General features: G+C 39.5%; 1 protein-coding gene across 8 annotated transcripts in view; it reads right to left on the bottom strand.

The window, feature by feature from the left end:
• The window catches only part of evi5b (ecotropic viral integration site 5b), a 45,492-nt gene that overhangs the window by 4,421 nt on the left and 13,585 nt on the right, over positions 1–27,486 (bottom strand). For 4 of the 8 annotated variants that reach the window (XM_084722492.1, XM_084722493.1, XM_084722494.1 and 1 more), the window contains exons 3-19: positions 21,742–21,931; positions 17,883–18,107; positions 17,624–17,698; positions 17,376–17,501; positions 17,122–17,265; positions 15,556–15,645; positions 15,195–15,292; positions 14,207–14,267; positions 14,064–14,117; positions 12,956–12,988; positions 11,215–11,367; positions 10,216–10,347; positions 8,942–9,082; positions 8,696–8,854; positions 8,211–8,357; positions 7,693–7,788; positions 869–964 (exon numbers count right to left, since the gene is read on the bottom strand). In XM_084722492.1, the coding sequence (XP_084578618.1) occupies positions 869–964; positions 7,693–7,788; positions 8,211–8,357; positions 8,696–8,854; positions 8,942–9,082; positions 10,216–10,347; positions 11,215–11,367; positions 12,956–12,988; positions 14,064–14,117; positions 14,207–14,267; positions 15,195–15,292; positions 15,556–15,645; positions 17,122–17,265; positions 17,376–17,501; positions 17,624–17,698; positions 17,883–18,107; positions 21,742–21,931 (2,020 nt within the window). Of the gene's footprint in view, positions 1–52; positions 739–868; positions 965–7,692; positions 7,789–8,210; positions 8,358–8,695; positions 8,855–8,941; positions 9,083–10,215; positions 10,348–11,214; positions 11,368–12,955; positions 12,989–14,063; positions 14,118–14,206; positions 14,268–15,194; positions 15,293–15,555; positions 15,646–17,121; positions 17,266–17,375; positions 17,502–17,623; positions 17,699–17,882; positions 18,108–21,741; positions 21,932–24,742; positions 24,880–27,486 lie in introns of those variants that run through there. The other 4 variants (XM_084722498.1, XM_084722497.1, XM_084722496.1 and 1 more) reach the window with 4 other exon arrangements.

The raw sequence follows: 27,486 nt of genomic DNA, 5'->3' as shown, positions 1-27,486 counted from the left end.
AGCATCTAATGTTAAAATGCAGTCAAGAAAGAAAAAGAAAATGACAAATATAGGGCTAGGTATTTGAACATAGGAAAAAAAATGAAACATTCTCATTTTAAAAAATGTTTGCGGCCATTTGAGTATAGATTTCTGAGTTTATAAAGTGCACCTGAATGCACCTTGACGTCCCTGTTAGCACCCATGCAGTACAAAGTGATATAGATTTCAGAGTGTACAGGGTGCTCACCAAAACATGGTAGAGACTCTCACCATTTACTGCTTCTGCTTGTGTTCATTTTGGACCCTGCCACTTTGTCTCTAAAGGCTGATCAGATGGAAATCAATCAACGGATGGCCAATCAATCGGACAGATGTTCAAGCCATGACATTTGACCTTGTTGCATAATCCATGCATCACCAACAATTAACAAATATGAATATCTGAGGTAGTAAGATTAGAGAGAGATGCTTTTGCTTCTCTGATGTGAGTTAAATTCATCACTGATGAAATTCTACTTTTTATTCATTACCAAACCCACAGTGATGATGTTTAAGCTCTAAACATAAATCAAGGTTTATCTGTCATGGTGCTGCTCTGTTGTAAAAGCTTGGTAAAACCCTCTTATAGAAACATCTGGAGGTTATAGTGGTGTGCAGTGTAAACTCCACACAGGAAGTCCCTGGGTGTAGTTAACACTTGTAGTAATCTGTTTGCCTCAAAGTCAAACCAGATCTGAGAGAATGTTGTGAAATCTTCTGAAAAGCAAGATCAAAGTAAAAGACAACAACAAAATCAAAATCTCTACGATGGAAGGGGAAAAAAAGCTGTAGGATGAAACTAAAGTGCGAATACTGAGGAACCTGATGCTGGTTTCACAAGTCTCACCTCGTGTTTTAGCTCTTGTATCTTGTCTTTAAGATCACGGATGTACTGACTTGAGTCTGTGTGGTTCAGCTGGCCTTGGACCTTTCCTTCTTCTTTCTGTTGGTAGAAGACAGGAGGAGAAAATTGAGCTGCAGTAATCAGTGATACAGATGACTTTCAGGAAGGTGAAGAACTATTTTGACATCTGCAGGAGAGGTTTAACTTGCAACTAAACAAGATATGCAGTGTCTATGTCAAAACCTGTAAATACCCCGGTATTTTTCAATCTATTAGGTTTTTGTGTCTATGTGACCAACACTTAACAATGTAATCCCTACGAGGAATTTTGTTCTGTCAATGTACATCCACTTTGGTATTCTAAATGTCTGACAAAATTATGTAAAGAGACCTTTTTTGTTTAAGAGTGAAATCTAGAGCTGCAATGATTAGTCAACTGAAAGAAAATTAATTGACAGCTCTTGTGATTATTGATTAATTGTTTCAGTCATTTTTTAAGCACAAACAATCAAACATTTGCTGGTTTCAGCTTCCTGAATGTGTAGATTTTTTACTTGTCTTTGTCATTTCTGAGAATGAATGAAGAGTCTTTGGGTTTTGGACTGTTGACTGGACAAAAGAAGACATCACTTTGGGCTCTGGGAAATTGTGATGAGCGTTTTTCATAGATTTTCCATGATGAAATTAAAGCTGCAACAATAAATCAATTATGAATCAATTATTAAATTAATTGACAGCTATTTGGATAACTACTTACTCATTCTGAGCCATTTTTTAATTTAAAAAAGTCCAAATTCTCAGATTCCAGCTTCTAAAATGTGAATATTTACTGGTTTCTTTACTCCTCTCTGACAGTTAACTGAAAATCTTTGGGTTGAGGACAAAACAAGACATTTGAGGACGTCATCTTGGACTTTGAGAAACACTGATCAACATTTTTCAACATTTTCTGACATTTTACGTACCAAACAAGTAACTGATTGATGGATAAAATGATTGATAGATTAATTGTAATGAAAAAAAAAAAGTTATAGGAAAGACTTGAAAAATAGGTCTAAACAAGTTTACATAATCAATTAATTAGGAAAATGATTGACAGATTAATCCATAATGAAAATAATTGTTAGTTGCAGCACTAAATGAAATCAGTATTGATGAATGATAAAAATAGTTTCAGCCTGAGCAAGATCCTCTTTGTTTAGCCACAAACCGTTCATATCACTCTTGTCAATGCCATCAGATTCTATTTATTTAAATCAGCAGAAACAAAATAAAACTCACCAACACTGTCTTCTACTGTTCCAACAATCAGAAAAGCTCCAGTTTGGTCAAAATAAACCCTAAACTCACCACACTGGATGTGAAGCTATCAGGACTGGAGCAAGAGACAGATTGAAGGAGCAGTGAGAAACTGTGTAGAGCCAGAATACTGTCATTACCTCAATGAATTATGGGTTCATTTCAACCACACCAGCGTTGGTGATTGTTTGAACAGTGGGAAGACGAACCAAGGTGGTTTTGGCAAGGTGTGTGTGTGTGTGTGTGTAAATGGAGTGTGGTGGCTGTGGCTGCTTCTGGTTAAACAGAGAGGATCTTACTCGTCGACAACATTATACACAGTATCCTTACAGAGACAGACCTTTTTGTCAGACAATCTGAGCCTGTCTGTGGCAAAACAAGCACCTTCAGTGGACATACTTTGACAGGATGATATTGCTCCAAAAGATTATGCTGGCGCTTCACAGCTGACGGCTGCAGTGCAATTTCAAAAATTGTTGTCCCATTTAGTCACTTAGACACAAAAACATGAGAAAATAGAGTCCTGATTGAGAAATACCAAAGTTAGTCTTTAACTGCTGTGAACTACTGTACAGGCAGGACAAACACTAGCACGGACTAGAGCCGTGCTGCTAAAAAAGCAGCATCATACAGCAACAGATGTCAGGGGAAACACAAAACACTATCATTTGTGCTTGATTTCCTCCTGGGGCCCTGGGGATGAGACTGGTTGGTAGCTTTAACAGTTAAACAGCCCATGTGATGTTTACCTTCCTCACTGAAGACATCTGCAGGCATTGGAGACAAACACAATCTATTTCAAACTTCAATCACACCCTTGAAGCTGCCAGTTCTACAGTGAGACCAGTGAAGGGCGCTCAGAGGAGATCAAACCACAGGCTGCAGCACGGGAGACAACACAGGGAAGACGTGTACACAGCAGTACACAACAGGGGTGGGGTGTAGAGGTAGAGAGGTGACACCGAGTCTGCTCTGGCCCGCCAACACCCCAAAATACACTTAAAGTGTTTGAATCATGTAGTAAGGTGGAGCTGAAAATGGCAAGTCCCTGTAGGCTTTTTTTTTTTCACATGGAAGAGTCTAAACAAGCAAGATTTTTCCAAGAATCGGTTGTTTTTGAGGTTTCGCGACTCCAAAACACTGCAACGATTCGGGGCAGGCAGTTAATGAGACTTCCTCGTGTTCAGCTGTGTGAAGCAACAGGTGTCAGCAGGCTGTGGCTGGAGATGCCAAACAGTCTCACCGAAATTTCTCCCTCATGTTCGCCCCTGCACACTCAAAGTGTGTTGAACTTTTTGTTATATCAGGGGCAGTGCGACTATTTTTGATGAGGCAGAAAAGTCAAAGGGAGAGTTAAAAGTCATCTACTGTGGCAACAGCAGCAAAGGGTGCAACTGATCTAATCTGGCTCTTTGAACGTCACAACCATCATTATCATCATATCCTAAACTAGTGAGCAAAATCACAGCTCATAAAAAAAATTCCAATGAAATGCACCAGAATTTCATTTGATAGTGCGTCATATATGGTCACAGTATTTTAACACTTCGTGTGCATCTCCATTGTTGTGGCAATGACGTCTTATTTTTAATCTGCAAAGGATATGTGAAGATGCGTGACTCCAGTTACATTTTGTTTCTGTTTTTACAACATAACAGTTACGTTTCTGAGCATATTTAACAGAACACTAAATATACATTACACAGAGTAAACGTGAGAACGTCCTGTAACAGGCTAAAACATTTAGTATAAATCTCTGAGCATGTCATAGAAACCTCAAAATAAACCATGCATGTCACCTTTGGTAGAGTTTCTGCTTCAAGATGAGAAACCACTTCCTATCAGCACAGAGACAGTGGAGCTGTGGCATGAAACGGAGGCCATGACTGTGGTAGTGAAAGAGTCCTACACAGAAACCTTTCTAGACATCTTAGTTTCACTCACAGTGTTTTCCATCAGGGTTTATTGTTATCATTAATTTGTATCTGTTCATTCAATCTCTGCAGGATTATGTGTTTTGTTATTGTGGGATGAAAACAGCAGTGTTCAAAGTGACTTCAGTGACACAGCGCCGCCTTCTACGCCAAGTAGTGAGACTGACAAAGCTAATCTGATCATTTGGTGACCTCGAACATCATAAAGCAAGCTGCAAACTGTCACCACAAACATGCGTCACATTGTTTCTAACGAAGAGGGCAAGAAACTGATTTTTTTTTTTTTTTTTTAAAGCACATTTTCATGCAATTGAACCAGTGTTCACCCACAACTTATACAGCAACTAACCAAACCACAGACCAAGAAGCCAAGACTGGCACAGTGATTTCAGCTCAAATACAAATGAATACTCTGCTCTGTGGAAAAAAGCACCCTCTGCAACATGTCTTCTACATGCTGATCGTAAAATAAAAGGGAAAAAAAGGTGTGAAGAAAGTACAAGACTTCTGCATGTTATCGATATGCTGAAATGAGAGTTCACTGCGCAGATTCTGAAAGGTGTGAAGGCGGTAGTGGTAAATATCTGGAGTTGCATGTTTTTGCTCTATCACTTAGTAACCAAACCTCAGACCACACTGTGTGATCATCTGCGCCTGTGAGGGGGAAGGAGGGGACGTTTTCTTTGTGGGTGTCATACTTAAAAATAGTCCAGGCCTCCAGCTTAGATTATCTAAAACAACTTGAACTCAGAAATATATTTACAACAGTATTTTACATAACTAACTCCTGTGACCCATGTCACAACTGTTTCTAACAGACCTGTCTTACAGAAAATCAAAGCTTTTATTTTGACACTCGGTTTAAGCAACTGGTATTTACCCATTATCTGTAACACTTTACCTCAGCTCCCCCTATGTAGCATTTATAAGCACTCTAAATCTTTATGACATGCTACGATGTGCTTTGTGTTTTGTTAATATACAGTATTTGTCAACATTCACAACTTAATAGTTTATAGTATTACAACTGTGTTTTATTTTTCTGTCATTCATTTCCTTTATAGAGCAGCCTCCATTTATGGCTGCCCACAGGATTAGTTAGTTAGTTACCAACTAACTTTGTTAATGGTTTCAGTACTTTTTCAAGGGAACAAACATTTGCTGATTCCAGTTTATTAAATGTAAGGATTTTCTGCTTTTCTTGTCATTTGTCAACAAAAGAAGGAATGTGAATACATTACTTTGGGAGGTGGGAAATTCTGATGAGCATTTTTCACAATTTTGTGACCTTTTATAGCCTAAATCAAAGAATTAATTAATCGTGAAAATAATTGGCTGTTTAATCGATAATGAATATCTTAGTTAATTGACTTTAGAGCTGCAACTAAAGGTTAATTTCATAGTCGATTAGTCTGCCTCAGAGATTTACATTCATATGTCATATGTCATCTATATAGAGATTTTTTCCACAGCACATATGTGGGTTAAAATACCAGGTTTCAGACAGACATTGAATCATTTTGTGACGAAACAAAATACGTCTGCTGACTCATCTAAAACCATTCATTCATCCAACCACGCTAAAACGTCTGGAAAGAATTCCAAAAAAGGCTATATGCAATTGAAAAAAGATTTCTGACAACATATTTATAGGCCTCGATAAGTAGAACCAAAAAAACCCTCACTGATACATCTCATGTTCGGCCTTTAGTGAAGTCACCTTAATTTACAACCAATGAAACCTAACGACCAATTACTAGAACCTCAAGAACCCATAGAAACCACAGCAGACTTGAATCACCTACACGGGACTGCAAGGAATAAAGGTTGGGAACCTCTGCCCTGTAGCCTGTTTACACATAATAACATTATCTGCCTGTTGCCGCATTCACTGTTCATAACTTCATAGCTTTACTCACATGAAAAGTGTGGTGTTTCAAGTGTTGAGCCCACAAACAAGCCTAAAAGTATTCAAGGTGGGTGTTTAGATGATTTTATCTTTTATCAATCAGAACAGTTGAGTGCTGGCAGTGTCAGAACAGGCCTGTATTTGTTTTGGTCACCCTTGTGTGTAGCGTTACATTTGTTTGGGGGTAAATACTGGTTTCTTCACTATTGCTTGTTGAGACTGTCATACGAGGAGCAGCTTCATGTGTGAGTCTAAAGTCTTTGCTTTCAAATCTAAGCTTCTCTGAATATTCATGACTAAATGAGCCACAGTCAAAGTGAAGTAACTCCGCTCATCTCAGGACTGTGTGGGTGGGGTTTGATCAGTTTTGAGTGATACCGCTGTCTCCTTGGCAACGTAAACAAACACCACATCAACTGCTATCAGATTAAGAGTCCTGTATTGTGAAATTCTGATTGGTGGATGGAAGTGTGTGACATCAGGTTTTTCCCCCATCGATACCTATTTCAAAACAGTAAGAGGAGCTCAGACTAAAACCACAAGTACAGAAATTGGTCCTGTAAAACAACCACTGTCATTCTAACTTTGGCAAATAATGTCCCTGTCATTGCTAATAGTAAGACAACCAACCAAACCATCCTGCTCACATCAATCGCCATGTTTTATTTCAAATGTATTGCAGATTTTAAGAGAATTTTGAGTGAATCAGCTATAGAAAATGCAAATTAAAACTTCTGTGATTATTCAAAGGGAAAGTTCACCCCCAAATCAAAAATACATGGCCTGTAGCGCTGTTTATCTAGCTTAGATTTTTTTGGTGTGAGTTGCAAAGTTTTGGAGATATCTGCTGTAGAGATGTCTGCCCTCTCTCACACACACCGTGTTGTTAGCAGTTTTGTGAGCAGGGGTTTTTGAAATGTATTTTTTAAATGCACTTTGAGCACCACACTACTAGGCCATCTAGTTCCATTATACTGGAAAGAGGGTAGAAATCTCTACGGCCAATATGTCCAAAACTCATACCAAAATAGTATAGATGGAAAAATAGCACAACAGGCCAGAGAAAAAAAAAAGTACTTTTGATTTGGGGGTTAATTGTCACTTTTAGATTTGGCTAATTGAGATAAGCAGTACGTGCATCAGTTCTCCAGTCAAAAACACACTGCAGTGGAAGAGGGTGCAAACAGATGACTAATTTAAAGAGCACCGGTCAAACCTCAAACCGTGAAAAACAATGTACGAAACAGGATGGAAATCACACATTTCTGTTTGTTTCATGTATTTATGTGAGGAAGGTTACATCAGATCTGTGTGGAGCGATCAGAGTGGAAGTGATGAGTGACTGTCGGGAGGAGAAGCAGTGAGTTTATTGTTCACTATGCCAGAACAAAAATTTCTGTCTCTCGTTCAGCACATTACCTCTTTTTCAAAAAAGGTAAAAACCACTTCAGGCAAACAACTTTTTTCTAGTTCTAATTCTGGTTTTGACATTTCAGTTAATGTTTTCTACTGTGATACTTAAAAATGGATGGAAACATGGCTAATGAAAACAAGAATAGAACTCTATGTCTGTGGGGAGTTTCATTAGTTGTTAAATGTGGTTTGTGAGGGAGTTGATGGATTTGATGCAGAGGCAGGAGTGTGAAGTCCTTGACAAACACAGAAATAGTGTATTGGGACTTTACCTGTATCTCGAGCTCTGAGATCTGTTGCTGGAGTTCAGCCATAGCAGCAATGTTGTCAGCTTCCCGCAGCCTCACTGCCATCACCTCTTCTTTACTCTGCAGAAAAAACAAACAAGCAAAAGAATGACGTTATTTGAGCAGTTCAACCAAAGCCCCAAGGAGGTGTGAGGCTGGAAGGCTGATACAGTAAAAACAGATATTATGTAACATTTGTGTTTTTTCTGTGTGTGTGTGTGTGTGTGTGTGTGTGTGTGTGTGTGTGTGTTTATATCCTGCAGAGGGAAATTCCTGCGTTACTGCGCTATAAAGCACAGTTCACCAGAAATCTAGCAGCATCAGCAGAACCATCAGGTGAAATACTATCACTGAAAACAGAGCAAGTTGCTTCCTCTGCCTGGATCTAGATACTGACCTCATCAATTTTACATGTCAACACAAACTTTAAAGTTTGCCATAACGGAGCTGCAGTGGTTTGTCCCCGTGCTACATGCTGCAGATCAGCAGCAGCAGAGTTGTACCTTGCACTCAATCTCAGCTTGTCTCCGCTTGATCTCTTGCAGTTGCACATTCAGGTCTTTATTTTGCATCGTCAGCATTTGCACAGTCTCCTGGAGACAGCGACTCTCCTGCTCCGCCCGTCGCAGCTGGTTACTGTGAATCTGGTTCTGTGTGGCAACAGATGGTACATTGAGGAAAAAATAAGAATGTTACTGATTAAAAATGATCAATTTAATCACAAAAAGTTGGTGACAAAATGGGATGCTGAGAACTGCCTCCCTCACACTTTAATTTCAGTTGTTTAGAACAGATGACTGCTGCCCTCTGAAGGATACTGTGTGACAATACAGGTAGAGAACTCACTTCCAGCTCATTTACTGTTTAGTAGAAAAATTCTAGATCAACCGTACTTAAGTATCTACATTACAGTATACCTTTTATTGCAATTACAATCTGAAAATGCAGCACAAAACATGAATCTAAACAAGCTGATGTGACCTCTGACCTGCGTCTCGATCTCCAGCATCCTCTGCCTCGTCTCTCGCAGCTCTGCCTGGGCCTCGGCCTCGCGCAGCCTCACACTCATCAGCTCGTCCTGCAGCTCGCTCAGCGTGTTCTTCCTGGGGCTGTCCTTCCAGCGACCAGCTGTGCGCGCCAAGTGACGCTGAGGGGGAGGCGTTACAGTGCGTCACTTTTCTGTCAGGTTTTGCACTTTGAAAAGATGTCCGACAAAGAGAAAGTTGGTGCTCACCTGCCAGTGATCCTCCAGGTCTCTGACTTGTTGTCTAAGCTCTTTGAGGCCGGTCAGAGCCTCCGCCTCTCTCAGCTTCACCCCGATCAGCTCCTCTTGAAGACGCGCCACATTGGTGTCATCTGGTAGAGACGAGTTCCTCTGTGGAAGGTATGTAAGAATTATATGTTTTTAAAAGGTAGCAAAAGTAGTCATATAATATGTTGGCTAAGATTCAAGCAGTGTATAATAATAAGAAGCTTTATTTGTATAGCACCTTTCATCAGGGCTGTTCCTTGTTATATCCAAACTATGTGGTTGCACAGGGCCCGCAAAACCACCAGTGGGGCCCCAAGCAGTGTTATGCAAGTCCAGAGATGACTGGGGAAGCTTTGTCACATGTCATGTCACCTCACTGTTCATGTGAGCACACTCTGTGAGAATGCTAGCAGCTACCTGTTGTCATCGTTTTTGTTTTCTAAGCAACCCAAATTAGTAAAGTTGGAAAGTTGTACTTTGGATGTATGGATACAGATGTTTCAGCAACAACAACTGTTGGATTGTGCTCCTTTGAAAACACAAAAGGACTTTCAATATTTTTTTAATATATTATGGGGTCAATGTGGAGACTTTGCTGACTTTTTCATGAGGTCTGGAAATAGCATGAACAGTTATGTTAGGAACAAATTTGCTCCTAACATTTGCATAACATTTTAAGAAAATGCTGCATTTGTCTCATTTCTTTGAATATGTCAGATGTTAGAAGTGCAGATTCTGTAAATTCTCAAAGTTTTCAAGAGTTGCTGCAGGTTAAATTGCAAGAGGCCAACTTGAAATGTTTGATTTACATTTGAGAGTAAAAACGTGTCAAGAGTTTTTCACAGTTCTACCTTCTTTTCCTGTTAAAATGCACCAAGGTGATGCATTGAAACTTTAAATACACGCCCCAGACCATCGTAGAGGACAAACAACAGTTTGCATTGGGCTCCCCAAATGCTGAAAACACCTCTTTCATACAAGAAATGTGTGTTACAACTAAGAAATTACATGCACCAAGTGCTTCATAAAAAAAGACAGAACGAACATAAAAACTGGGGAAGAATGCCAGAGTTCATGTAAAACATAAGAAAAACCCACTTAATAATAGTAAAAATAAAATGGATAGCATGCCATAATTGATGTAAACTTAACCAATAATAATAGTAGAAATAAGGATGAAACTCTTAACACATAAAATGGATTACATAAGGTGAAAAATTAAGACAGAGTGCATAGAATGCATAAAGTCAGCCCACCTTCTCCATATCCAGGATCTTGTCTTGCATCTCCTTGAGGGCACACTGAGACTCTGCCTCCATTAGCCGGGCCTGCACCAGCTCTCTCTCCAGCTGCAGTACCGACTCCTCAGAGTACCGAGGGGCTCCCTTCTACAACAGGACGTGTGCGTGAGTGTATAAGCAGAGCTACAAATGCTGATGCCTGTGTGTTCTCAATGTTAGCATTTAAAGAAGAACAAGATACTTGACCGCCAGTGATGTACATAATTCCAGTCCATTAAACAGTCTCAGTTAATATTATATTAACAACACACCTCGATGCCTCTTTGCTCTACTATAAAGAATTCCACCTTTATTTCAACTGACATCAACCATTTTGCCTTTCAATTTCACATAAATAATTCATGACTGCTCATTGTGAAGCAAGACAGCAAATTATGTAAAACATTGTAATGCCTGCAAATTATCATCAGGAATCCAACCATCAATAATTAACGATGTTAGGTCAACAGATATGCAGCGAGAGGATTCTGTGAGCAAGGTGCAATGTGTGAAATCTACCAGCCCGTGAGACAGCTGCTTACACATTCATGAATGCATTTCTGTGAATGCAGAAGAGTTGGTGGCTGAACTGTGTAGTACGCCATGTCCCAATTTGAATTCATGCATGCCAAAACAGATCATTACCCAAAGCCTGTGTGCAAAGTGAGAAAATCCCTCCTCTGACACTGCTTGGATTTTGTTGCTAGGCAATATATGCAAACTGGGCAGGGGGAGGATAACTATGACACACCCAACATGGAGTTTGTTTGTTTTTTTGTTTTTTTACAGGCTCAGCCGTCAGTTCTAGCACACCACATGATGTTGAAATGGTCGGCCTGACATTTCAGTACTTCACAAGACAAACTGACGTGGGAAACATCCCAGTCTCAATGTCACGGCTCCCGTCCTGTAACAAACTGAGCGGGATCTGAGCCGGTGCAACCTGCCAGCTGGGGACTCGGTGGCCCTCCTTACCGCGTGTGGCTGCTGCTGCTGCTGGAGCTGCCTGATGGTGTTCTTGGCCTGCTCTAGCTGAGCACTGGCCTCCTCGCTCTGCTGTTTGATTGTGGCCAGCTCCCGTTTGACCAGGTAGTTCTCCTCCGCCTCCTGAGCGCGAGTCACTTGTCCCTTGGGACACAACCAACCGAGGAGGGGTGGAAGTGAGCACGACAGCAAGTGAAAACGAGAGGGCGGAATGGGTGGGCAAATCAGAAGTGAAGATGAGGGACTGGTTTTCTAAGGACATGCTCGTTTTAGCTTTAGCAAAGTGTGATCTCTATTTTAATTCTTTGAGCGTAACTTTGGTATCTTTCAACCTGGACCCTATTTTTTTTAGTTTTTTTTTTTGTCTAAGTGTCGAAAACAAGTTTTGAAATTGGTCCAGTATTGAGGGAGAGCTAGCTATAACATAATCCGTGTCAGACAACATTATGGAAATGATTTCTACAGACACAGACTGTTTTTGTAAAGGCTAAGTTATTTTTTGTTTAACCAGAAACAGCTGTTTTATTGCTCTCCCCAAACTAACCAGACTCCCTTTGCAAAACTGTAATTTTAACATTGTCATCTTCATTCAAGTGCAACAGAAACAAAATAAAGCACACCAAGTTGTCTTGGCTCATCCTTACACTGGACCAACAATCACAAACTCTGGTTTGGTCAAAATAAACCCTTAGTTCCAGAGGTAGATGTGAAAATATTAGTAGATTAGCAGAAGAGAAGCTGTAGATGATTGCTGGATCGGTGGAAAGACGAGCCAAGGTGTTTTTAGTGAGTTTTATTTTGTTTCTGTCGAGTTTGAATAAAGATGATGACTAATTTAAAATTACAGTTTTGCAAAGGGAGTCTGGTTAGTTTGGTGAAAGCAAACTAACTACTTAAACAAAACATATCTTACTAGAACTGCAAGAATTATTTGATTAATCAACTTTTAATCAATTATTAAATGAATCACCAACTATTTCAGTTAGTCGTTTTGAGTCTTTTTTTAAAATAAAAAATATACAAATTTTCTGATTTCAGCTTCTTAAATTTGAATATTTTCTGGTTTCTTTACTCCTCTCTGACAGTAAACTGAATATCTTTGTGTTTCAGACAAAATAAGACATTTAAGGACGTCAACTTGGGCTTTGGATGACAGTGATGACTATTTTTTGACATTTTACAGTCCAAACCACTAATAGATTAATGACTGATTAATTCGAGAAACTAATGTACAGATTAATCGATGATGAAAATAATCATTAGTTGCAGCCCAATATCTCACCCTTTCAAAAAAGTTCTCTCTCTGTCGCTGTCAGGGGCAAGATTACAAGGGATTACACTCACTTTTATGATGCTCTTCTTCAATACTGGACCAATTTCAAAAATTGATGTTTCCAGTAGCCACAAAAATGGGAAACTATGGTCCATGTTGAAAATACCAAAGTTACCATCTTTCTTTAGCATGATTTGTGATTCTCTCAGTTAGTCTGCCACAATGTGGTCATTTCATGCACTTATTCAAAACTGTAATCAGTTATAATGTGCTTTAATTGTAATTCTTGTAATGCTTTAATTTTAATTCAGAGAATCAGTAGAGGTCATCAGATCCTGCGTTATTACGGTGTCCTTCATTGTGCTAATCATAAGCATGCAATGCTACAGAGAGAGAGAGAGAGGGAAGAAGGAAGGTGCAACAAAAGTAATAAGGGTAAAGAGAAAATGAGGAATATACCTGGATCAATCTATCTGCCAAGGAAGCACTTTCCTACAAAACAGAAATATCGACAAGAGACAGCAGAAAGAGACAATCCAGAGGACAGTTTAAAGCACACAAAAGAACAATTGATTGTTTTAGACAAAGAAATGCAATGTTCATTTCCCCTCCAGATGTATTTGTTTATGGACTGTAGAATGATGTTTGCATTCAGGGGTAGAAAAGGAACATTGCATGCACGTGTGGTGAAAAAGGTGCAAATAAGCCGGGGCCAAAGTGAAAAATGAGGTGGTGCTGATTACACAGGTTTCAGACAGGAAGAAGCACAGGACAGCTCTAGTTCTAATAGAAAGTGAAGCATGTTGCCACAACAGCATGGTGAAGGTGTTAAGGTGCTACGTGTTGTTCAACTGCACAAAAAGCTCTGGGCTTTGACGCGGTTCACCCAACAGTCTCAGTTAGTAAAGAGTTCAAAAAGGTCCTGGGAGTTAACGTGGCAGAGACAGGTCGGAGAGCAGCAGCCTCGAGCTGGTTTTAAATAACGGACTCCATTAGACCAGTGTTCCTCCCTGCAGGGAAATGCAGCGGAGCAGACACCCTCTCTATCCACGGCAGACCTCATGCATGGTGCCTTTACCTGGCAGCAGTAGTGCCCGTTCAAAAAGAAGGTGCAGAATGATACAAACAGTGCAACATGGCATGCAGTGCTTTGTATCAGCTTGAACAGCATCAAGCAGCCACTTTCGCTTTCCAAACAGGCTTGTTACAGTCTTTGCTCGAGTTAGTGGTGTCCAGTGAATTTTAAAATTCACTACAGGAAGTTATCTGAGCCACACGAACAGTCGCCATGACACCAAGACAACTTCAAGTCCAAATATGGCTCCTGTTTATGAAAACTTTATCAGAAAATTCACCTTACAGTACAGTACCAGTCAGCCAGGGGCAGTTTATCATGGAAATGGACAAGTTTCAACTAATACAGCCCAGTTAGTGATAGACAAGACTCCCTCATTAGGAGGAGATGCATGATGTATGAGCGTACACAGCTGGGTGGGTTAATGTAATGTTGATGAGCAGGGAGCAGTGTGTGGTCGGTTTGTCTGGTGACAAACACTAGTGCACTCACTTTCTCTAATGTGTCTATCCTCTGCTTCAGGAGCCTGTTCTCTGTCCGCAGCCTCTGCAACAAGTTACAACATCACATGAAACCAAATACATTCAGTGGAGCCTTCAGGATATCTCTTTACACACTCAACGATCTCTACGCACCTTTATCTCCACCTGCTCTTCCATCTCTTTAGTTTTGATTGTAGTGTATTCTTTCTCTAACCTGAAACAAATTCACAGGCAAACAGTGAAAACAAAAAATAAGAATAGTACACAGCTGTTAAAAAACAAAACAAAACAAAAAAACTCCAAAAACAAATCTGTATTGTAAATTTGTAGTGTGGGCTGGCATAGAGAAAATAAAAATAGGGTCAAATATTAACACCGTGCAAGAGTAATTTATAAAATGTCCCAATTTGTTTTCAATGCCTGCCAATATTTTAGATGTTTTTTTTAAACATTGCAATCATAAAAACATAATTTATAAGGATGTAATTTCCAAATCATTTGCAGAAATTTTCTTGGAAATACTTGTACTTTGGTACTAATTACAGGGAAAATATAAACTGATAAACTTTCTGCAATTTTTAAATCGCAGGAGGTGAAATATCTGATAAAGGCCATAAAATAAATAAATAATAAATAAAAATCGCACCACAGTTTTCCAATCAAAATAAGAACAATAATGCAAAAATTATCATCCCCTCTAATATTGCAGATCATATTGTGATTGCAATAACAGTCAAAAAAATCACAATTAAATATTTTTCCAAAATTGTTCAGCTCTACTATATAACTCAAAAATACTGGTAGACATTTGTCTACAGAAAAACAGCATTCATCACACGTAAGGAATACATTTCAAATAATATTTTCTAGGGGAATAAGTTACCCTATACTTGGCATGAAATTACACAGTTATTTCTCATAAAGTAGTGACAGTTCAGTGAATCACAGCTGTGATGAAATAGCCATAGAAAAGTTTGGGAGTTTGATTGTAAAGTGAACATGATGAACCAGAACAATAAAGATTGATGAGCTGCAGGGAGGCGGGCCAACCACAATGTAATGTGCTTTTCCAGTGTAAAAATAAATGCATCAGCTAAAAGGAGAGGTTGGTAGGTGTTAATGAACAGAGAGTTGTGCTTACTTTTTCATCTTCTTGGCATTATATTTAACTTGATAAGCAGCTTGGATGACCTTATCTGGTCCACTGTCGAGCTGGTGTGGGATGACCTTCTGGAAGTGCTGGAGCACAGTGAGGAGACAAAGGCAGAATCAGTGCAACACACCCATAAAGCAGCGTCTTTCAAACAACTATGCACCCTGATGACTTAGTCAGGTGTTCCACTGACCTCAAAAGCACAAATCAAAGTCAGCATGTTACACTGGTACACATGTATCAATTATCTGGGTGTGGTGGAGGTTCCTCCCTGGAAGGAGCTGCATATTTTGCACTAGAAATTGGAGCTGCTTGAATGACAAGTTGTGTGGAGGTTGTGGTGATGTACCTGTAACATTCCCTCCATGTCGAGCTGGATGAGTTCAGTCTGATTCATCTGAAGGATGGCCAGTCCCACACGGAAAACTATCTCCAGACCCTGAACAAAGAGATCGACAGAGTTATGTCTTCAAAGAAGAAATGGAGACTTAATTAACCACTCATAAATGGTAAACTGATAGTTAGCTGAATTTATGTCAATTATTTTACTTTTAACTTTTAAATACCTCTGTATACTTAGAAAATAATAAATTAAGCAACTCTTAAGCTCTGTAATCATCTTTAGAAATGCCAAGCACTAAACAGTAGTTATTAACCATTTACAAAGTATTAGAAACATCAGTTGCAACCCTGAAATAACCATCCAGATGATATTTATAGACAGAAGGTTCCCAGTCCCAACTCATCAAATACAGCAGACTGATCAGTGGCCCTACACTTTAAACTATGATAGTGTCGTTGCCCCTCTAATGTCTGCTTTGCACATTTAGTCAAGTGGGCAATAACACATATGCAACATGTGAGCAGTCTTTCAAAATAAAGGCTCAAAAACTACTTCAGTATGTTTAGGAAAAGACCATGCTTTGTGTTAAAATAATTACATTGCTTACATAAGTTCACAAATGTAACATAATATATGTACACAAGTATGTAAAATATTATAATCATCAGTTGAAACTTAATTATAACAATGTTTAACGAAGTGTCTCAATAATGATTTAAGAAATCTTAAAGGTTTACAGATCATTTGGTAATCAATAACAAATACATAGTACATAAAATGTTATGTGTGCAACAATTAACTGTTTACTAATTTAAGCAGAATGTAATTGTGTCTCTTAACTATGATAAATCATATAATTTCTAAATTCATTGTTTTATAGTAAACAAACTAATGATTAAATAACATATTATAGCATTATTACTAATTAGTTAACACATTTATAATTTCATCTTTTGTAGACGTTAAATAACTATTAACTTAAGTTTAATTAACTATTAATTTACCATTTATTAATGTTGGTTATTATAAAGTGTTAGTGAATGGATGATAGCCAGTGTGTTTTTTTAAAATGTGTTTTTAACTGGACTGAGAAAGAATACAACAATTCAATCATAACAACTAATGTGCACTGTAATGTTTGTTTTCTCCATCAGGTGGCGCTAATGGATATCCTTTCCATGACAGTCAATCTGTCTTGGGTCATTCTTACAGCAGTAGAAAAAAATGTTAACCTTACATCTAATCTGTACAAACACTCTGCATTAACATTTTAGATGTCACATCTACATTTTAGACAACTTGTCTGTTTATTAGCCACATTGACATAAAGTATGTTTAGTATTCAACTAGTTAATCACAAACATTATATACAAGTGAAATATGAAGCCCTTAGAGTTTTTCTTCTAGAATGTGAGAGTACACAAGAATAAAGTGCAAGCTAAATGAATAGAAGGACAAATATGCAAAGTCTTAATACAAATTCTTTACAGACTGATACATGTAAGCAGATACAGGATATCATTCAAAGTAGGTGAGAGCTCCTGAGAACAGCCACTGCTCCTTTTAACTCACCTCACACATGAAGATGTCAAAGATCCTCGTGGCGACGGGCAGGGGGAAGGAGGTGAGGAAGATGGTGAGGAACCAGGAGGAGGCGTACATGGAAGTGTGAAAGCTCTGAGCCTGGAAATGCATGTGCAGCTCGGGGAGTTGTTCCTACAAAGAGAAAAATCGCATGGATTCACGCTGTTACCACAGCACATGACCACATTCTGATGAGCTGTCATCATCCCTAGTTGCAGTCTTGCAAGTACGAGGTGTCTTACCTGGATCATACACTCAAACTGGTACATGCAGAGCCCCAGCTCAGCCATACTGGGTTTGAAGAGCTCTCTTAATCTGTAGTCTTGCATCAGCTTCACAAATACGCAAAAAGCCTCCTCTTCCGGCATCTAGAAAAGTTACAGGATGATGTCAAACCTAGTCAGTGTTTCCATAATTCGTTAAACATGTCAAACTATTTGCTGGAAGCTGGTGAGTCAGTGTGTTTGTGTGGTGAAGAGGAGATTATTACCTGCATGAGCAGCAGTCCTACAATGAATGCACTTCCTTGACAATAGCCAACCTCGCGGTCAACCAGAGAATATGCCTGAGGAGCCAACGGTGATAAGCTCTGGGTGAGTTTCTGCAAGAGTCGCAGCTGTACACACTCCAATTATTGTTTCGATCCCCAAACTACTGTTAGAGCCAAATCCCTTGTTTTGTTACCTGTACACACAACTATCAGTTTATCTGCACACAGTCAGGCTCCTCAAACCCAAACGGAGACTTACCTTCATGACATTGAAAAGCACCTCCTGGCCCAAACTGTCTTTCTCTTTGAAGAATTCGTGTTCGGGGTATGTGCGGGCGATGTCTCTGCGAATCAGCTTCTCGCAGGGTGACGTCATCTTCAGGAGTTCCGAGTACTGGTCCTTGATGGGCATGTTCTGGGCGTTGCACAACAGCTGCCACACTATCGCCCGAAAGTGGTGAGGTACCCCTTTCCTGACAAGATCCTGTGGAAAAAGAGAACAGAAACTTGGTGAAACTGACTGATTGATTTACTTTAAAAACTTTATTGAGGAATTTCAAGCCAGGGTCTTATGTACAAAATACTAAGCATTTAAAAAGTATTAGAAATTAATTTTATTCCCAATTTGAAATATTAATATATTTGTACATGTTCCAGTAATTTTACCTGGCAGAACACAGGAGTTGTTGGTCTACTGATGGCTCAAATTGCAGCAATTAACATTACTTTAGATCCAAACTAATGTATTAAGAACACAAAGTCGCACAATAACACTAAGTAATATTAACCACTCAAAGCAGCTGTAGACCAGCAAGGCCTGTGTTCTGTGAGGTAGAATTACTGTTTTTGTCAAAGAGGTCTGGTGGATTCATAGAGAAATTGTGGCTGCTTCAGTTCCCCATTGGAAAGGGCTTTCTGACAGCAAAGTAAAGCTGTGAAAATATTTTAAATAAAGCATACATTTAAACTGATACTGAGTTTTCTAGATGGCCACTTTTAGGAGGCTAAAATACATTTTGCAGTACATTGCTTAGCCTCAGTACCAGTATTGCTGAGGGAGATTTCAATCACAACATGATCTGCCATGCCTACGCAGTCTTAAGAACGGTCTAAACAGCAAAATGAGCTGTTTTTGAACTAGGTTTTCTAATAGTTATGGATCTTTATTTTAACTCAAAATTTTGTGGATGCTTAATGAGACCGGCTATATTGCGATTTCGATAATTTTGTGATTAACTGTGCAGCTCTACTCTCAACTTTGATATCTTACATGCATTTTTACAACTGACTGTTCATTTTTGAGTGTGGACAACAGTGTGAGAGTGTAAAAACACACAGCAGCTTCTTGTGAGAAAGAGAACAGACACATACAGCCATGGGCGTGCTCTGTACTCTAGTATTTATGTTCCCACTTCAGCACAGTATGCATCTCATAATAACACGATTTCCACTGCCAAATACAATCTTGTCAGTAAAGCACTTCTGAACATTTCCATATATTACTGCTGATACAATTTGATTAAGCAATTTCCTGTGCTGACAGGGAACACTGGTCTTTCCTGCTGTGGTGGGATTGTGTGTGTGTGTGTGTGTGTGTCTGTGTGTGTGTGTGCATCTGGTCAGTGCAGGGTGCATCTGGAGCAGAGGTCCACCCACACAGGCTTTCAGCAGGGGATCTCTCTCCCCTCTCAGAGGTTAGACAAGACAAACCAAGCTTTGTGCTGGAACAATGCACTGTCTGATATCTTAACTGTTTCAGAGCGAAAGCTGCTTTCTGAAGCTCACCACTGCATTACACTAATGCGCCGTGACAGCTCCAACACAGATATCATGTAAAGCATCAATGATTTCAGTGTTTTGTGCTTAACACAACTTATTAGATATGCAGTGGATATTCCAACAGCACATTGATTAAACAGATATCAACTAAACAAAATATATTACCAAAAGAGTCTTAATTTTGGAAATATGACAAAGAACAGCAGCAAATTCTCACATTTAAGATGGTGGCAACAACAAATGTTTAACATTTTTGCTTAAAAAATGAAACAACTGATCATGGAAATAGTTGCTGATTAATTTTCTTTTGCTCAACTCATCAATTAACTGACAAATTTCAGCAGATGTGGGTCTTGATGACAGATAACATGAACAGTTCAGGGGTTTTGCTGACAAGGACAGAAAAGTCAACGTTCCTTCCTTCATGCAATAGAAACTGGGTTTCTGTGCAAGCCAAGGGGAAGAAAACATCACATTTGTGGAGGCCTCAGCAGTTATGATTAATATCCCAGGCTAGCTGCAACCGTCTGGTCATTATAACTTCTGTTAAATTACATAGTAACACCCATGCATGTTCACAGGTCCTTCGCAACACTTCCCCATTTACAAACAAAGTGGCAAAAAACAGAAACCCTGCCTCTGCACAAGATGTTCCATACCATTTGCATGTGTGGGTTCATCAACAGTTTCATGCAGAAACCTAATCTTAATCCACACCTGCTTTTGCATGTGGGCCAATATGTAGCTATTGCATGTGCGGAAATGAGTACTGTAGTCCAAATAGCAAGTTGGAGCCATAGACTACAAATTAAATAGATTGACAATCCTCTTTAATATAGGATCAATGGCTGAAGCAAATTGTTTCTCTCCTCCTGTCCTCCCAGACACTGCAGAGACAAGCAGGCTGCAGGAGCACCACAGGACTGCAGGATGTGCACAACTTGACATAAATTGACAATTACAAGTGATGACAAGTCCTTGACTTGAAGTTGATCAGCTGTTTATAACTGTCACTTGTCTGTCAATGTAAAGTTAAGCCCATTATCTGAAAACAAAAGCCCACTGCTCTGAAACAACACACTCTGGATGATGAGTTAGGTGGCTGCCTGTCTCGCTGCCTGCCAAACTCCATTAATATTTTGTTCAGTTTAACAGTTATAAACATCTACACCTTCTACAAGTTTATTAATGATTTCTTATGACTCATAAACAGACACTTACTCATTCGGTGAAAATTCTGCACTAATTTGTCCTCTGATTAATGTGAAATTGGCATCCAAAATCTGGTCTGGTCTGGAAAATTTAAATGGGGACAGTGTGGCTGCAGCATTAATGTCAAGTGTAGCTAGTATCTCAACTTAACATGTTTCCTTGAACCCTGACGGCACATCATGGTCACTTTATGATTTATTACAGTAAATATATTGCAGATTTCTCCTTTAAATGTGACTATGTCTATGAGAGCTTGCAGTTTTGACTTTGGAGCTTTGTGGCTGAAATTCCAAGCTGAAAAATGAATGGACCAAAAGCATGCTCCCTGTTACAGTGCAAGAATTATCAAGGAAAGGTTTGAGGAGCGTTCAGATGACATGATGATCTAGTTACAACTTTAAACTTTTGCAGTTGCACCAAGCAGTGGTTCCTTGTGGAGTTGCTGCCATGACTTGTGCCTGTTATCATTTATCCAACAAAGTACTGAGCAGGGTTTTCTATTTTCCTGGTGGTTGTGTTTACACACATTTCCACTGCACATGTGCAGATTAAACCAAACTGCGACAGAGGGTGACCGAGGATTGGGTTATTACAAGACCTCAGTGAGTAACTGTAGAAACAAGCACCCTAAAATTAGCTTCAAATGTCAAGAACTAAAATAACAGGTTCAATGACAACACTACAGGGTTACCAAGGACAAAGATAGCCATAGACTTAATTTCTGGACCAAGTAAACATTCAAACAGATAGGACCATTGTAACAGTCAGGCAAAAGCTTGATATAAATGCCGGTGAAAAACGCCAGTATATCACAAGAGACCGTGTGACCTAGATTTTAACTAAAGCTATTTACATCCAGAAATGAATCATAAGAGCCACTGTTTTCGTCTTTGGGTGCTTGGGAACAGTGTTATCTTTGTTAAATGGGTAATTTTCAGACAAAAATGTATGCTCAAGAGATACATTTATAAAATCACAGCTCCATGATTGCTGTAACCTCTTCTTCAGTGGATGGGTCAAATGTGCCTCAGTAAGCCGTTAATGCAGTCGTGTGTCAGTAAGCTCTTAAGCAGGTCTGCACGAGACTCGCCTGTCACTTTACAGGTAGTCATGTGCACTCGTCTCACCTTAAGCTGCTTCTCCTTCTTCTTGCGCACCTCCTCCCACTCATTGACGATTCGTCCCCACAGGATCCACGAGTCCTCCTCCAGGTGGGAGAGGTTGGAGGAGGCAGAGGAGCTGGACACCAGGGAGGAGCCACTGTTTCGCCTGGAGCCATTCATGGAGCGCAGCGACTTGCTGTCTGTCTCCAGCAGCCTGCAGTGAAGGCAAGAGGTGGGATGTACTGTTAACACTGTGTACACACATGGTTAAGTCCACGACAAAGAAATGTTTGTTCCAATTACTTATCAAAACCTAATTCAAATTTATGTTCTTAACTGATGCAACACTAGGGCTGCAACTACTGACTGTTTTCCTAGTCAATTCATTGGTCTATTTTTTTCTCCATTAACTGATTTAATAGTTGTTTGACCATAAAATATCAGAAAACTGTGGAAAATGTTGTTTAATCTTTCCCAAAGCTCAAGGTGACATCCTCAAACCCAAAAATATTCAGTTTACTGAACGCTTGACCGCCACAAGCCAGTTATCCCTGTGGTAACTTTTCAGATTTAGAGAATTTTGACTTTTCTTCTTAAAAATCTATAAATCAATTATCAAAATAGTTGGCAATTAATTTAATAATTGATTAATCATTGTAGCTCTACAAAGAAAATATCATATTAATCTGAATGTCTTGTTCAAATGCAATTTAGAAAAGTTTTCCTAGCTTTTGGTTGAGTAACAGATGTATGCTCCAGTAGTCTTTTAACCATCTACATGATACTGACTGATTAATATGTTGCTGTACTGTTGTCCCTGTTGGTGCTTTGAAATGTCAAGTCAAATCCAACCAATGCGAGAACAGGCAGACAAGCCTGGACAGCTCCGATACCAGGCCATCTCAACAAAGAGAGTCAATGTGGCCTAATGATAAAAAAAAGGGTTTAAAGTTAACTTTTTTTATTCATACATCAGCTAAATGGCTAGTGAGAGTTCAAATGTGACCAGTCACTCCATGTTTTCTGATGGTGAGTGAAGCAAATCTAGCGCCCACTTGAATATTTAACTAGCATGTGGCCTGTCGCTGATGCAAATTTTGTCCCCTGGCAAAACAAATTGATAGATATAATATTTTTAAAAAGAAAGTGTTCTAGTCCTGCTACTTAGAATGTAGTGATATGTTTAGTGGCAAACAGCAGCCCTAAATGCAAAGTAGCTTTCCAAAAGACACCTTTTTAACAAAACAAGTTGAATGGTTTAATAGGAGCCAAAGAACTAAAAGTGTCACAGTTATGGTTGCAATAAGCTGACAAGTAATGCAAAACTTGTACACAAACATTTAAATGGAAATATCCAGGCGTGACAGTGTTTCTTTTATTCTGGGGTTAATAACATGCACAAAAAGTACTGATGGCATTGCTTTCCCCTCACTAATCTCAAGACATCAACCCCACTGAAGATCTTCACCAAATTTTAAAAAAAAAGATGTCAAAAATGTGACAACATACATTGGCATCACTAGACATACATGGATGTACTGGAGGAGTGGAGGGGTGCTAATAGGAGTCTTCAAATTCTGCTAAATGTAGAATCACTGCCAGATCATTTGCACGCTGTGGTTGAGGCACACAGACACATCCAGTGTTAAAATCAAAGCTGCCCACATTTCTAGGGCAGTGCTAAAAATGGGGAGCTTATTTAAAAAGCCACTCTGCACTAATGTATTGCAGCTCTATGACTGTAAAATAACCCACTGCATCACAGTAACTGTCACAACCTGATCATTAGCAGTCAATTAGCAATTAGCTCTCCTCTCAAAAGAAAACAAAAACAACTAACGCCTGATTCGAGAATTTTCCAGACAGAATAAATGACACCATCACTGTGAAGCAGCTGGTCCAGTTATGTAGTGTCTGTTCATCAGCAGTCACAATTGGATTAGAAACAGGAGGAATACAGATACATTCTCAATGAATGTAAGCCCCTTACATTCATTCATTCCCCTGCCTTAATCAAATTCTCACAATAACTAGGGGGTTAATACTGACATTAAAAACAACACTCTTAAGGTAGCATTGATTGACTATACAAAAGGGGTAGAAAAAACTTAAAGAAGAGGGTTGGAGCTCATTTAAATTCTTCTAGCAACAGCTTCAAGTGGCTGAAAAGAACTACCACAGGTCTGGCACAAAAGCAGCAATGAATCCATTGGAGGTCAGTCAAATATTTCCAGAGTCTTTATGTATATTTTATCCATGGTCAGCACTTGAAGTGCATTTCTGGAAAAGCTTGAACTACTTTCCAGCAGGTTAATCTTGGCCTGTATCACTCTTATCAGTTTGTCACTGGAGGTAATGACCTGATCAAGGATCAGCGTGCAGGGAAAAGAAGCTGTGCCTCGCGACCTGTGCGGCACAGAGGAGCTCATGACAGACACACAAAGGCTCAGACACCTGATCTCGGAAAAAGGCCGGGGCCTCTCCACTGGAGCCTGTGACGTTACTGAGGGTGCTCCCAGAATGGCTAGGGTTACAGCCAAATTTGGGTCGCGTGGGAGGGAGTGGAATGGACGGCCAGAAAGACCAGCCCGCGACAGAGCTTCTTCGCTTGTATTCGAGCTCTGACGTGGAGCTCAGAAGAGAATAAAAGGGACAGGCTGTTGCTAGGAATTGTCAGGAATTGCCAGTTTTTCCACCATTTCAGTTAACCTGTCACAAACTGTCAGTAGCAGGCTGAGCTACACATGAACCTGAACATATTAAGACCTCTGCTAATAATTCACCAGTAGGCAAACACAAGTCTGAAGCTTCACAAATACCAAATACAAAAAACTACAGAAAATTGGTTTTGGTCAAGCAATATTTGCAGTGATTAAAGGGGAATTTTGTATAAAATTTTGAGCTAGGACAAAAAGTCAAACAATCAGAGGTACATTCTTCAAGCGTGTACCTGATTTCAGTGTCATGATCTTAATTTGCAGTTCATTAAAGCAGGAGAACAAGTTTAAAGTACTCTACGTCTTACCAAGATAAACTCATGATGTACTCCTCACATCTCTGGTTTTTAGGAATTCTGGAGCGGTGGCATGTCTGATTTATAGATTATAGATCAGTAAATCTGCAGGTCAGCGTGGGACTTCCTCGTCTGTGTGACGCTCCTGAACGAATGCTCGTGCCTTTTATCTGCTCTGTAGGGTACAAAGGGCCTCGTCAAACACACAAACACTTGGTAAGCAAGTGCAGTGGATCATTCACATGAATACCAGTGACCTCCCTCTTGTTGATGCACCTGTCTTGTAAACAGAATGATAAGATTTGCTTGCTTGATAGATATCTGTACGTTGCTAAGGGGGGTTGCTGCATTGCCGGTGAGAAGCAAAGCATGACGGCAGAGACAGATCTTTTGAAGGGGCCCAGCTGTGAGTTGGGGAGGCAGGGGTCAAAGGGCAGGTGAACTATGAGCCCCTCAACTCTTATGACTTCTGTTCACCAGATGGGAGTGTGCTCAGAGCTTCATAAAAGACATCAGGGGGAAAATTAAACATTTCCCTGGTTAGTTTTGATCTCCCCTAATGAGGGAAAGCACCACAACAAGTGTCACTTGGCATTCTGGAGCGGTGGCCGTTGTGGGCGTACCCATGAGTCATCGACCTCTGCATTCAACAGAGCTGTGCTGTCTTCTTCACCAGAGTTAACTGTGACACAATCCCGAACTCTGAACTGCATGCTCGGTTTCCATGTTGACGCAGAGTGCACTAGCCATGGGTGAGAGTCACAACGGAGGAAGAATTCACAAAGTTGGCAATAAAGGAGGGGTTGCGTCATCCTCTAACAGTACTTTAATCTGATGGGAACAATGAACATCTCAGGCACAACACAAAGAATACATCTTACTTTACAAAAGGCCTTTACTGCTCAATGTGGGGCGATTGTTACCACTGTTACACATGACCAATAATCAGATGTAGTCTTCTCTTTGTACAGTAAAATATAGATATTTCTTTGCACTAAACACTTGACTTGTGTAAATACTATTATTGACGATGCTGTTATGTTATTTGTCCTGTTTTGTGGCCTTAGCGCTTATCTGTATGTCTAATACTGTACAGTACGTTGAGAGCAAAGAGTCAAATTCCTAGTGTGTGTACACATACTTGGCCATTAATGCTGATTCTGATAGTGTAGAGTTACATGACAACTGCAAACAATTAAGGGCTCTACAACTCAGCATGCTATACTGTAGATTTTTTTTTTACCAGTGAACTACGACACATTCTGGATCATGTTCTAAGAGGCAGGTTTACGTACTTATCCGCTCACCTTGCGTGTGGTAAACCAGGAAACACCTCCAACCTAGACCTGTTCTCAGTTTTATTTAGCACACTTCAGATAACTCAGTGAACTTATTGGAACAGAGGCCTGGAGGAAAACTAAAGCACTCTGTCATGAGTGGCTGACAGACATATTACATCAATACAACCAACATTCAAGTACATCTGGCTTGACACCATACCGGGGCTGCAAGTAGGCCAAAGCCCAAAGTGATCTTCAAATTGTTTCTTTTGCCCAACTAACAGTCAGAAACCCTATATACCCCTTTACTATCATAAATGACAAAGAAAAACAGCAAATCCCCGCAAATGTTTGACCTTTTTGCTCGAAAAATGACTGAAACGATTGATTATCAAAATAGTTGGCAACTATTTTTCTTTGTTCTTGGTTTTACTTGGCACAATTCTGATAACTCTGTACTCAGAGGACTAGAGTAAAACTAGTTTGTTAACTTTGTCATGGGTGGTCGTTGCCAAGAGACGTACTGCTTGAATACAACCAACATGTCAGTGCATCTGGATTTACACCATACAGGGTTAAAAAGAAGAAAGAAAGCAGCCAAACTTCTAGACAGTTTTAAAGTATCAACTCACCACACTCTGCACAAGAGGTATACGAAAATATCATTACACTTGAGTATTCTGATATTTTGTTTTGTGCTACTGTATCAATTCTCAAAAACACTCCATGTTGACATCATGACACATGCAAAGGTTCATGGCAGTGGTTCATTTTGTGTTGTATTTAGGCCCCTGACCACTGGATAACAGTGTTGTTAGCTATCTTCACTGTTCTGATTAAAAAAGAAAAGCACACAAAATCTGCAACTTTTTTGACTCAGATTTTATGCATATTATGCATGGTGGCATGCTCTTAATTCTATGATAGTTTTTTTTCTAAAATTAGTTTAAAAAGTTTTTAAAAAATAACAATATATCACCTTGCTTACAGTATCATAAATTATTGCAACATACTGAATCATAATCCCTGTGTCATGATGCATACTGTATCGCCAGATTCTTGCCAATACAAAGCCTTGCTCTTATCAAAAGTAACCACAAATCATAAAACTAAATGTACAACCACAATGAATAACAAATTGCCATCTTCAGAACTAAAAGGAGGCTGCTGCCCATTCCTGCCCCCATTATGCCATTTGTACACCAAAACTAGCACTTAAATGCTAGTTTTGGTGTAATTGACCCTTTTCCCATAACAAGTACCGTTTCTGTTTTTTTCTGAGGTGCGCTGGGAAGCTGAGATTGAACTTGTGTCTATGCAGGAAGGCAGAGAGAAATGCTGTGTAAATGAATCTCTGTGGTTAGAAGTTTAGTCTCTCCTGTGTTGCCATTTGTACCATCAGGTAGAGGAGCTGTGTTAAGTTACTGCCAATAAAAAAAACAACGTTTCATGATTTTGCTGCGTCACAATAAAAGT

The sequence above is a fragment of the Lutjanus erythropterus genome, chromosome 7 (assembly GCF_056507025.1).
Source record: "Lutjanus erythropterus isolate fLutEry1 chromosome 7, fLutEry1.hap2, whole genome shotgun sequence".
Classification (NCBI taxonomy): domain Eukaryota; kingdom Metazoa; phylum Chordata; class Actinopteri; order Lutjaniformes; family Lutjanidae; genus Lutjanus; species Lutjanus erythropterus.
The sequence above is the reverse complement of the archived record's forward strand: the minus strand, read 5'-3'. Positions and strand labels throughout refer to the sequence as shown.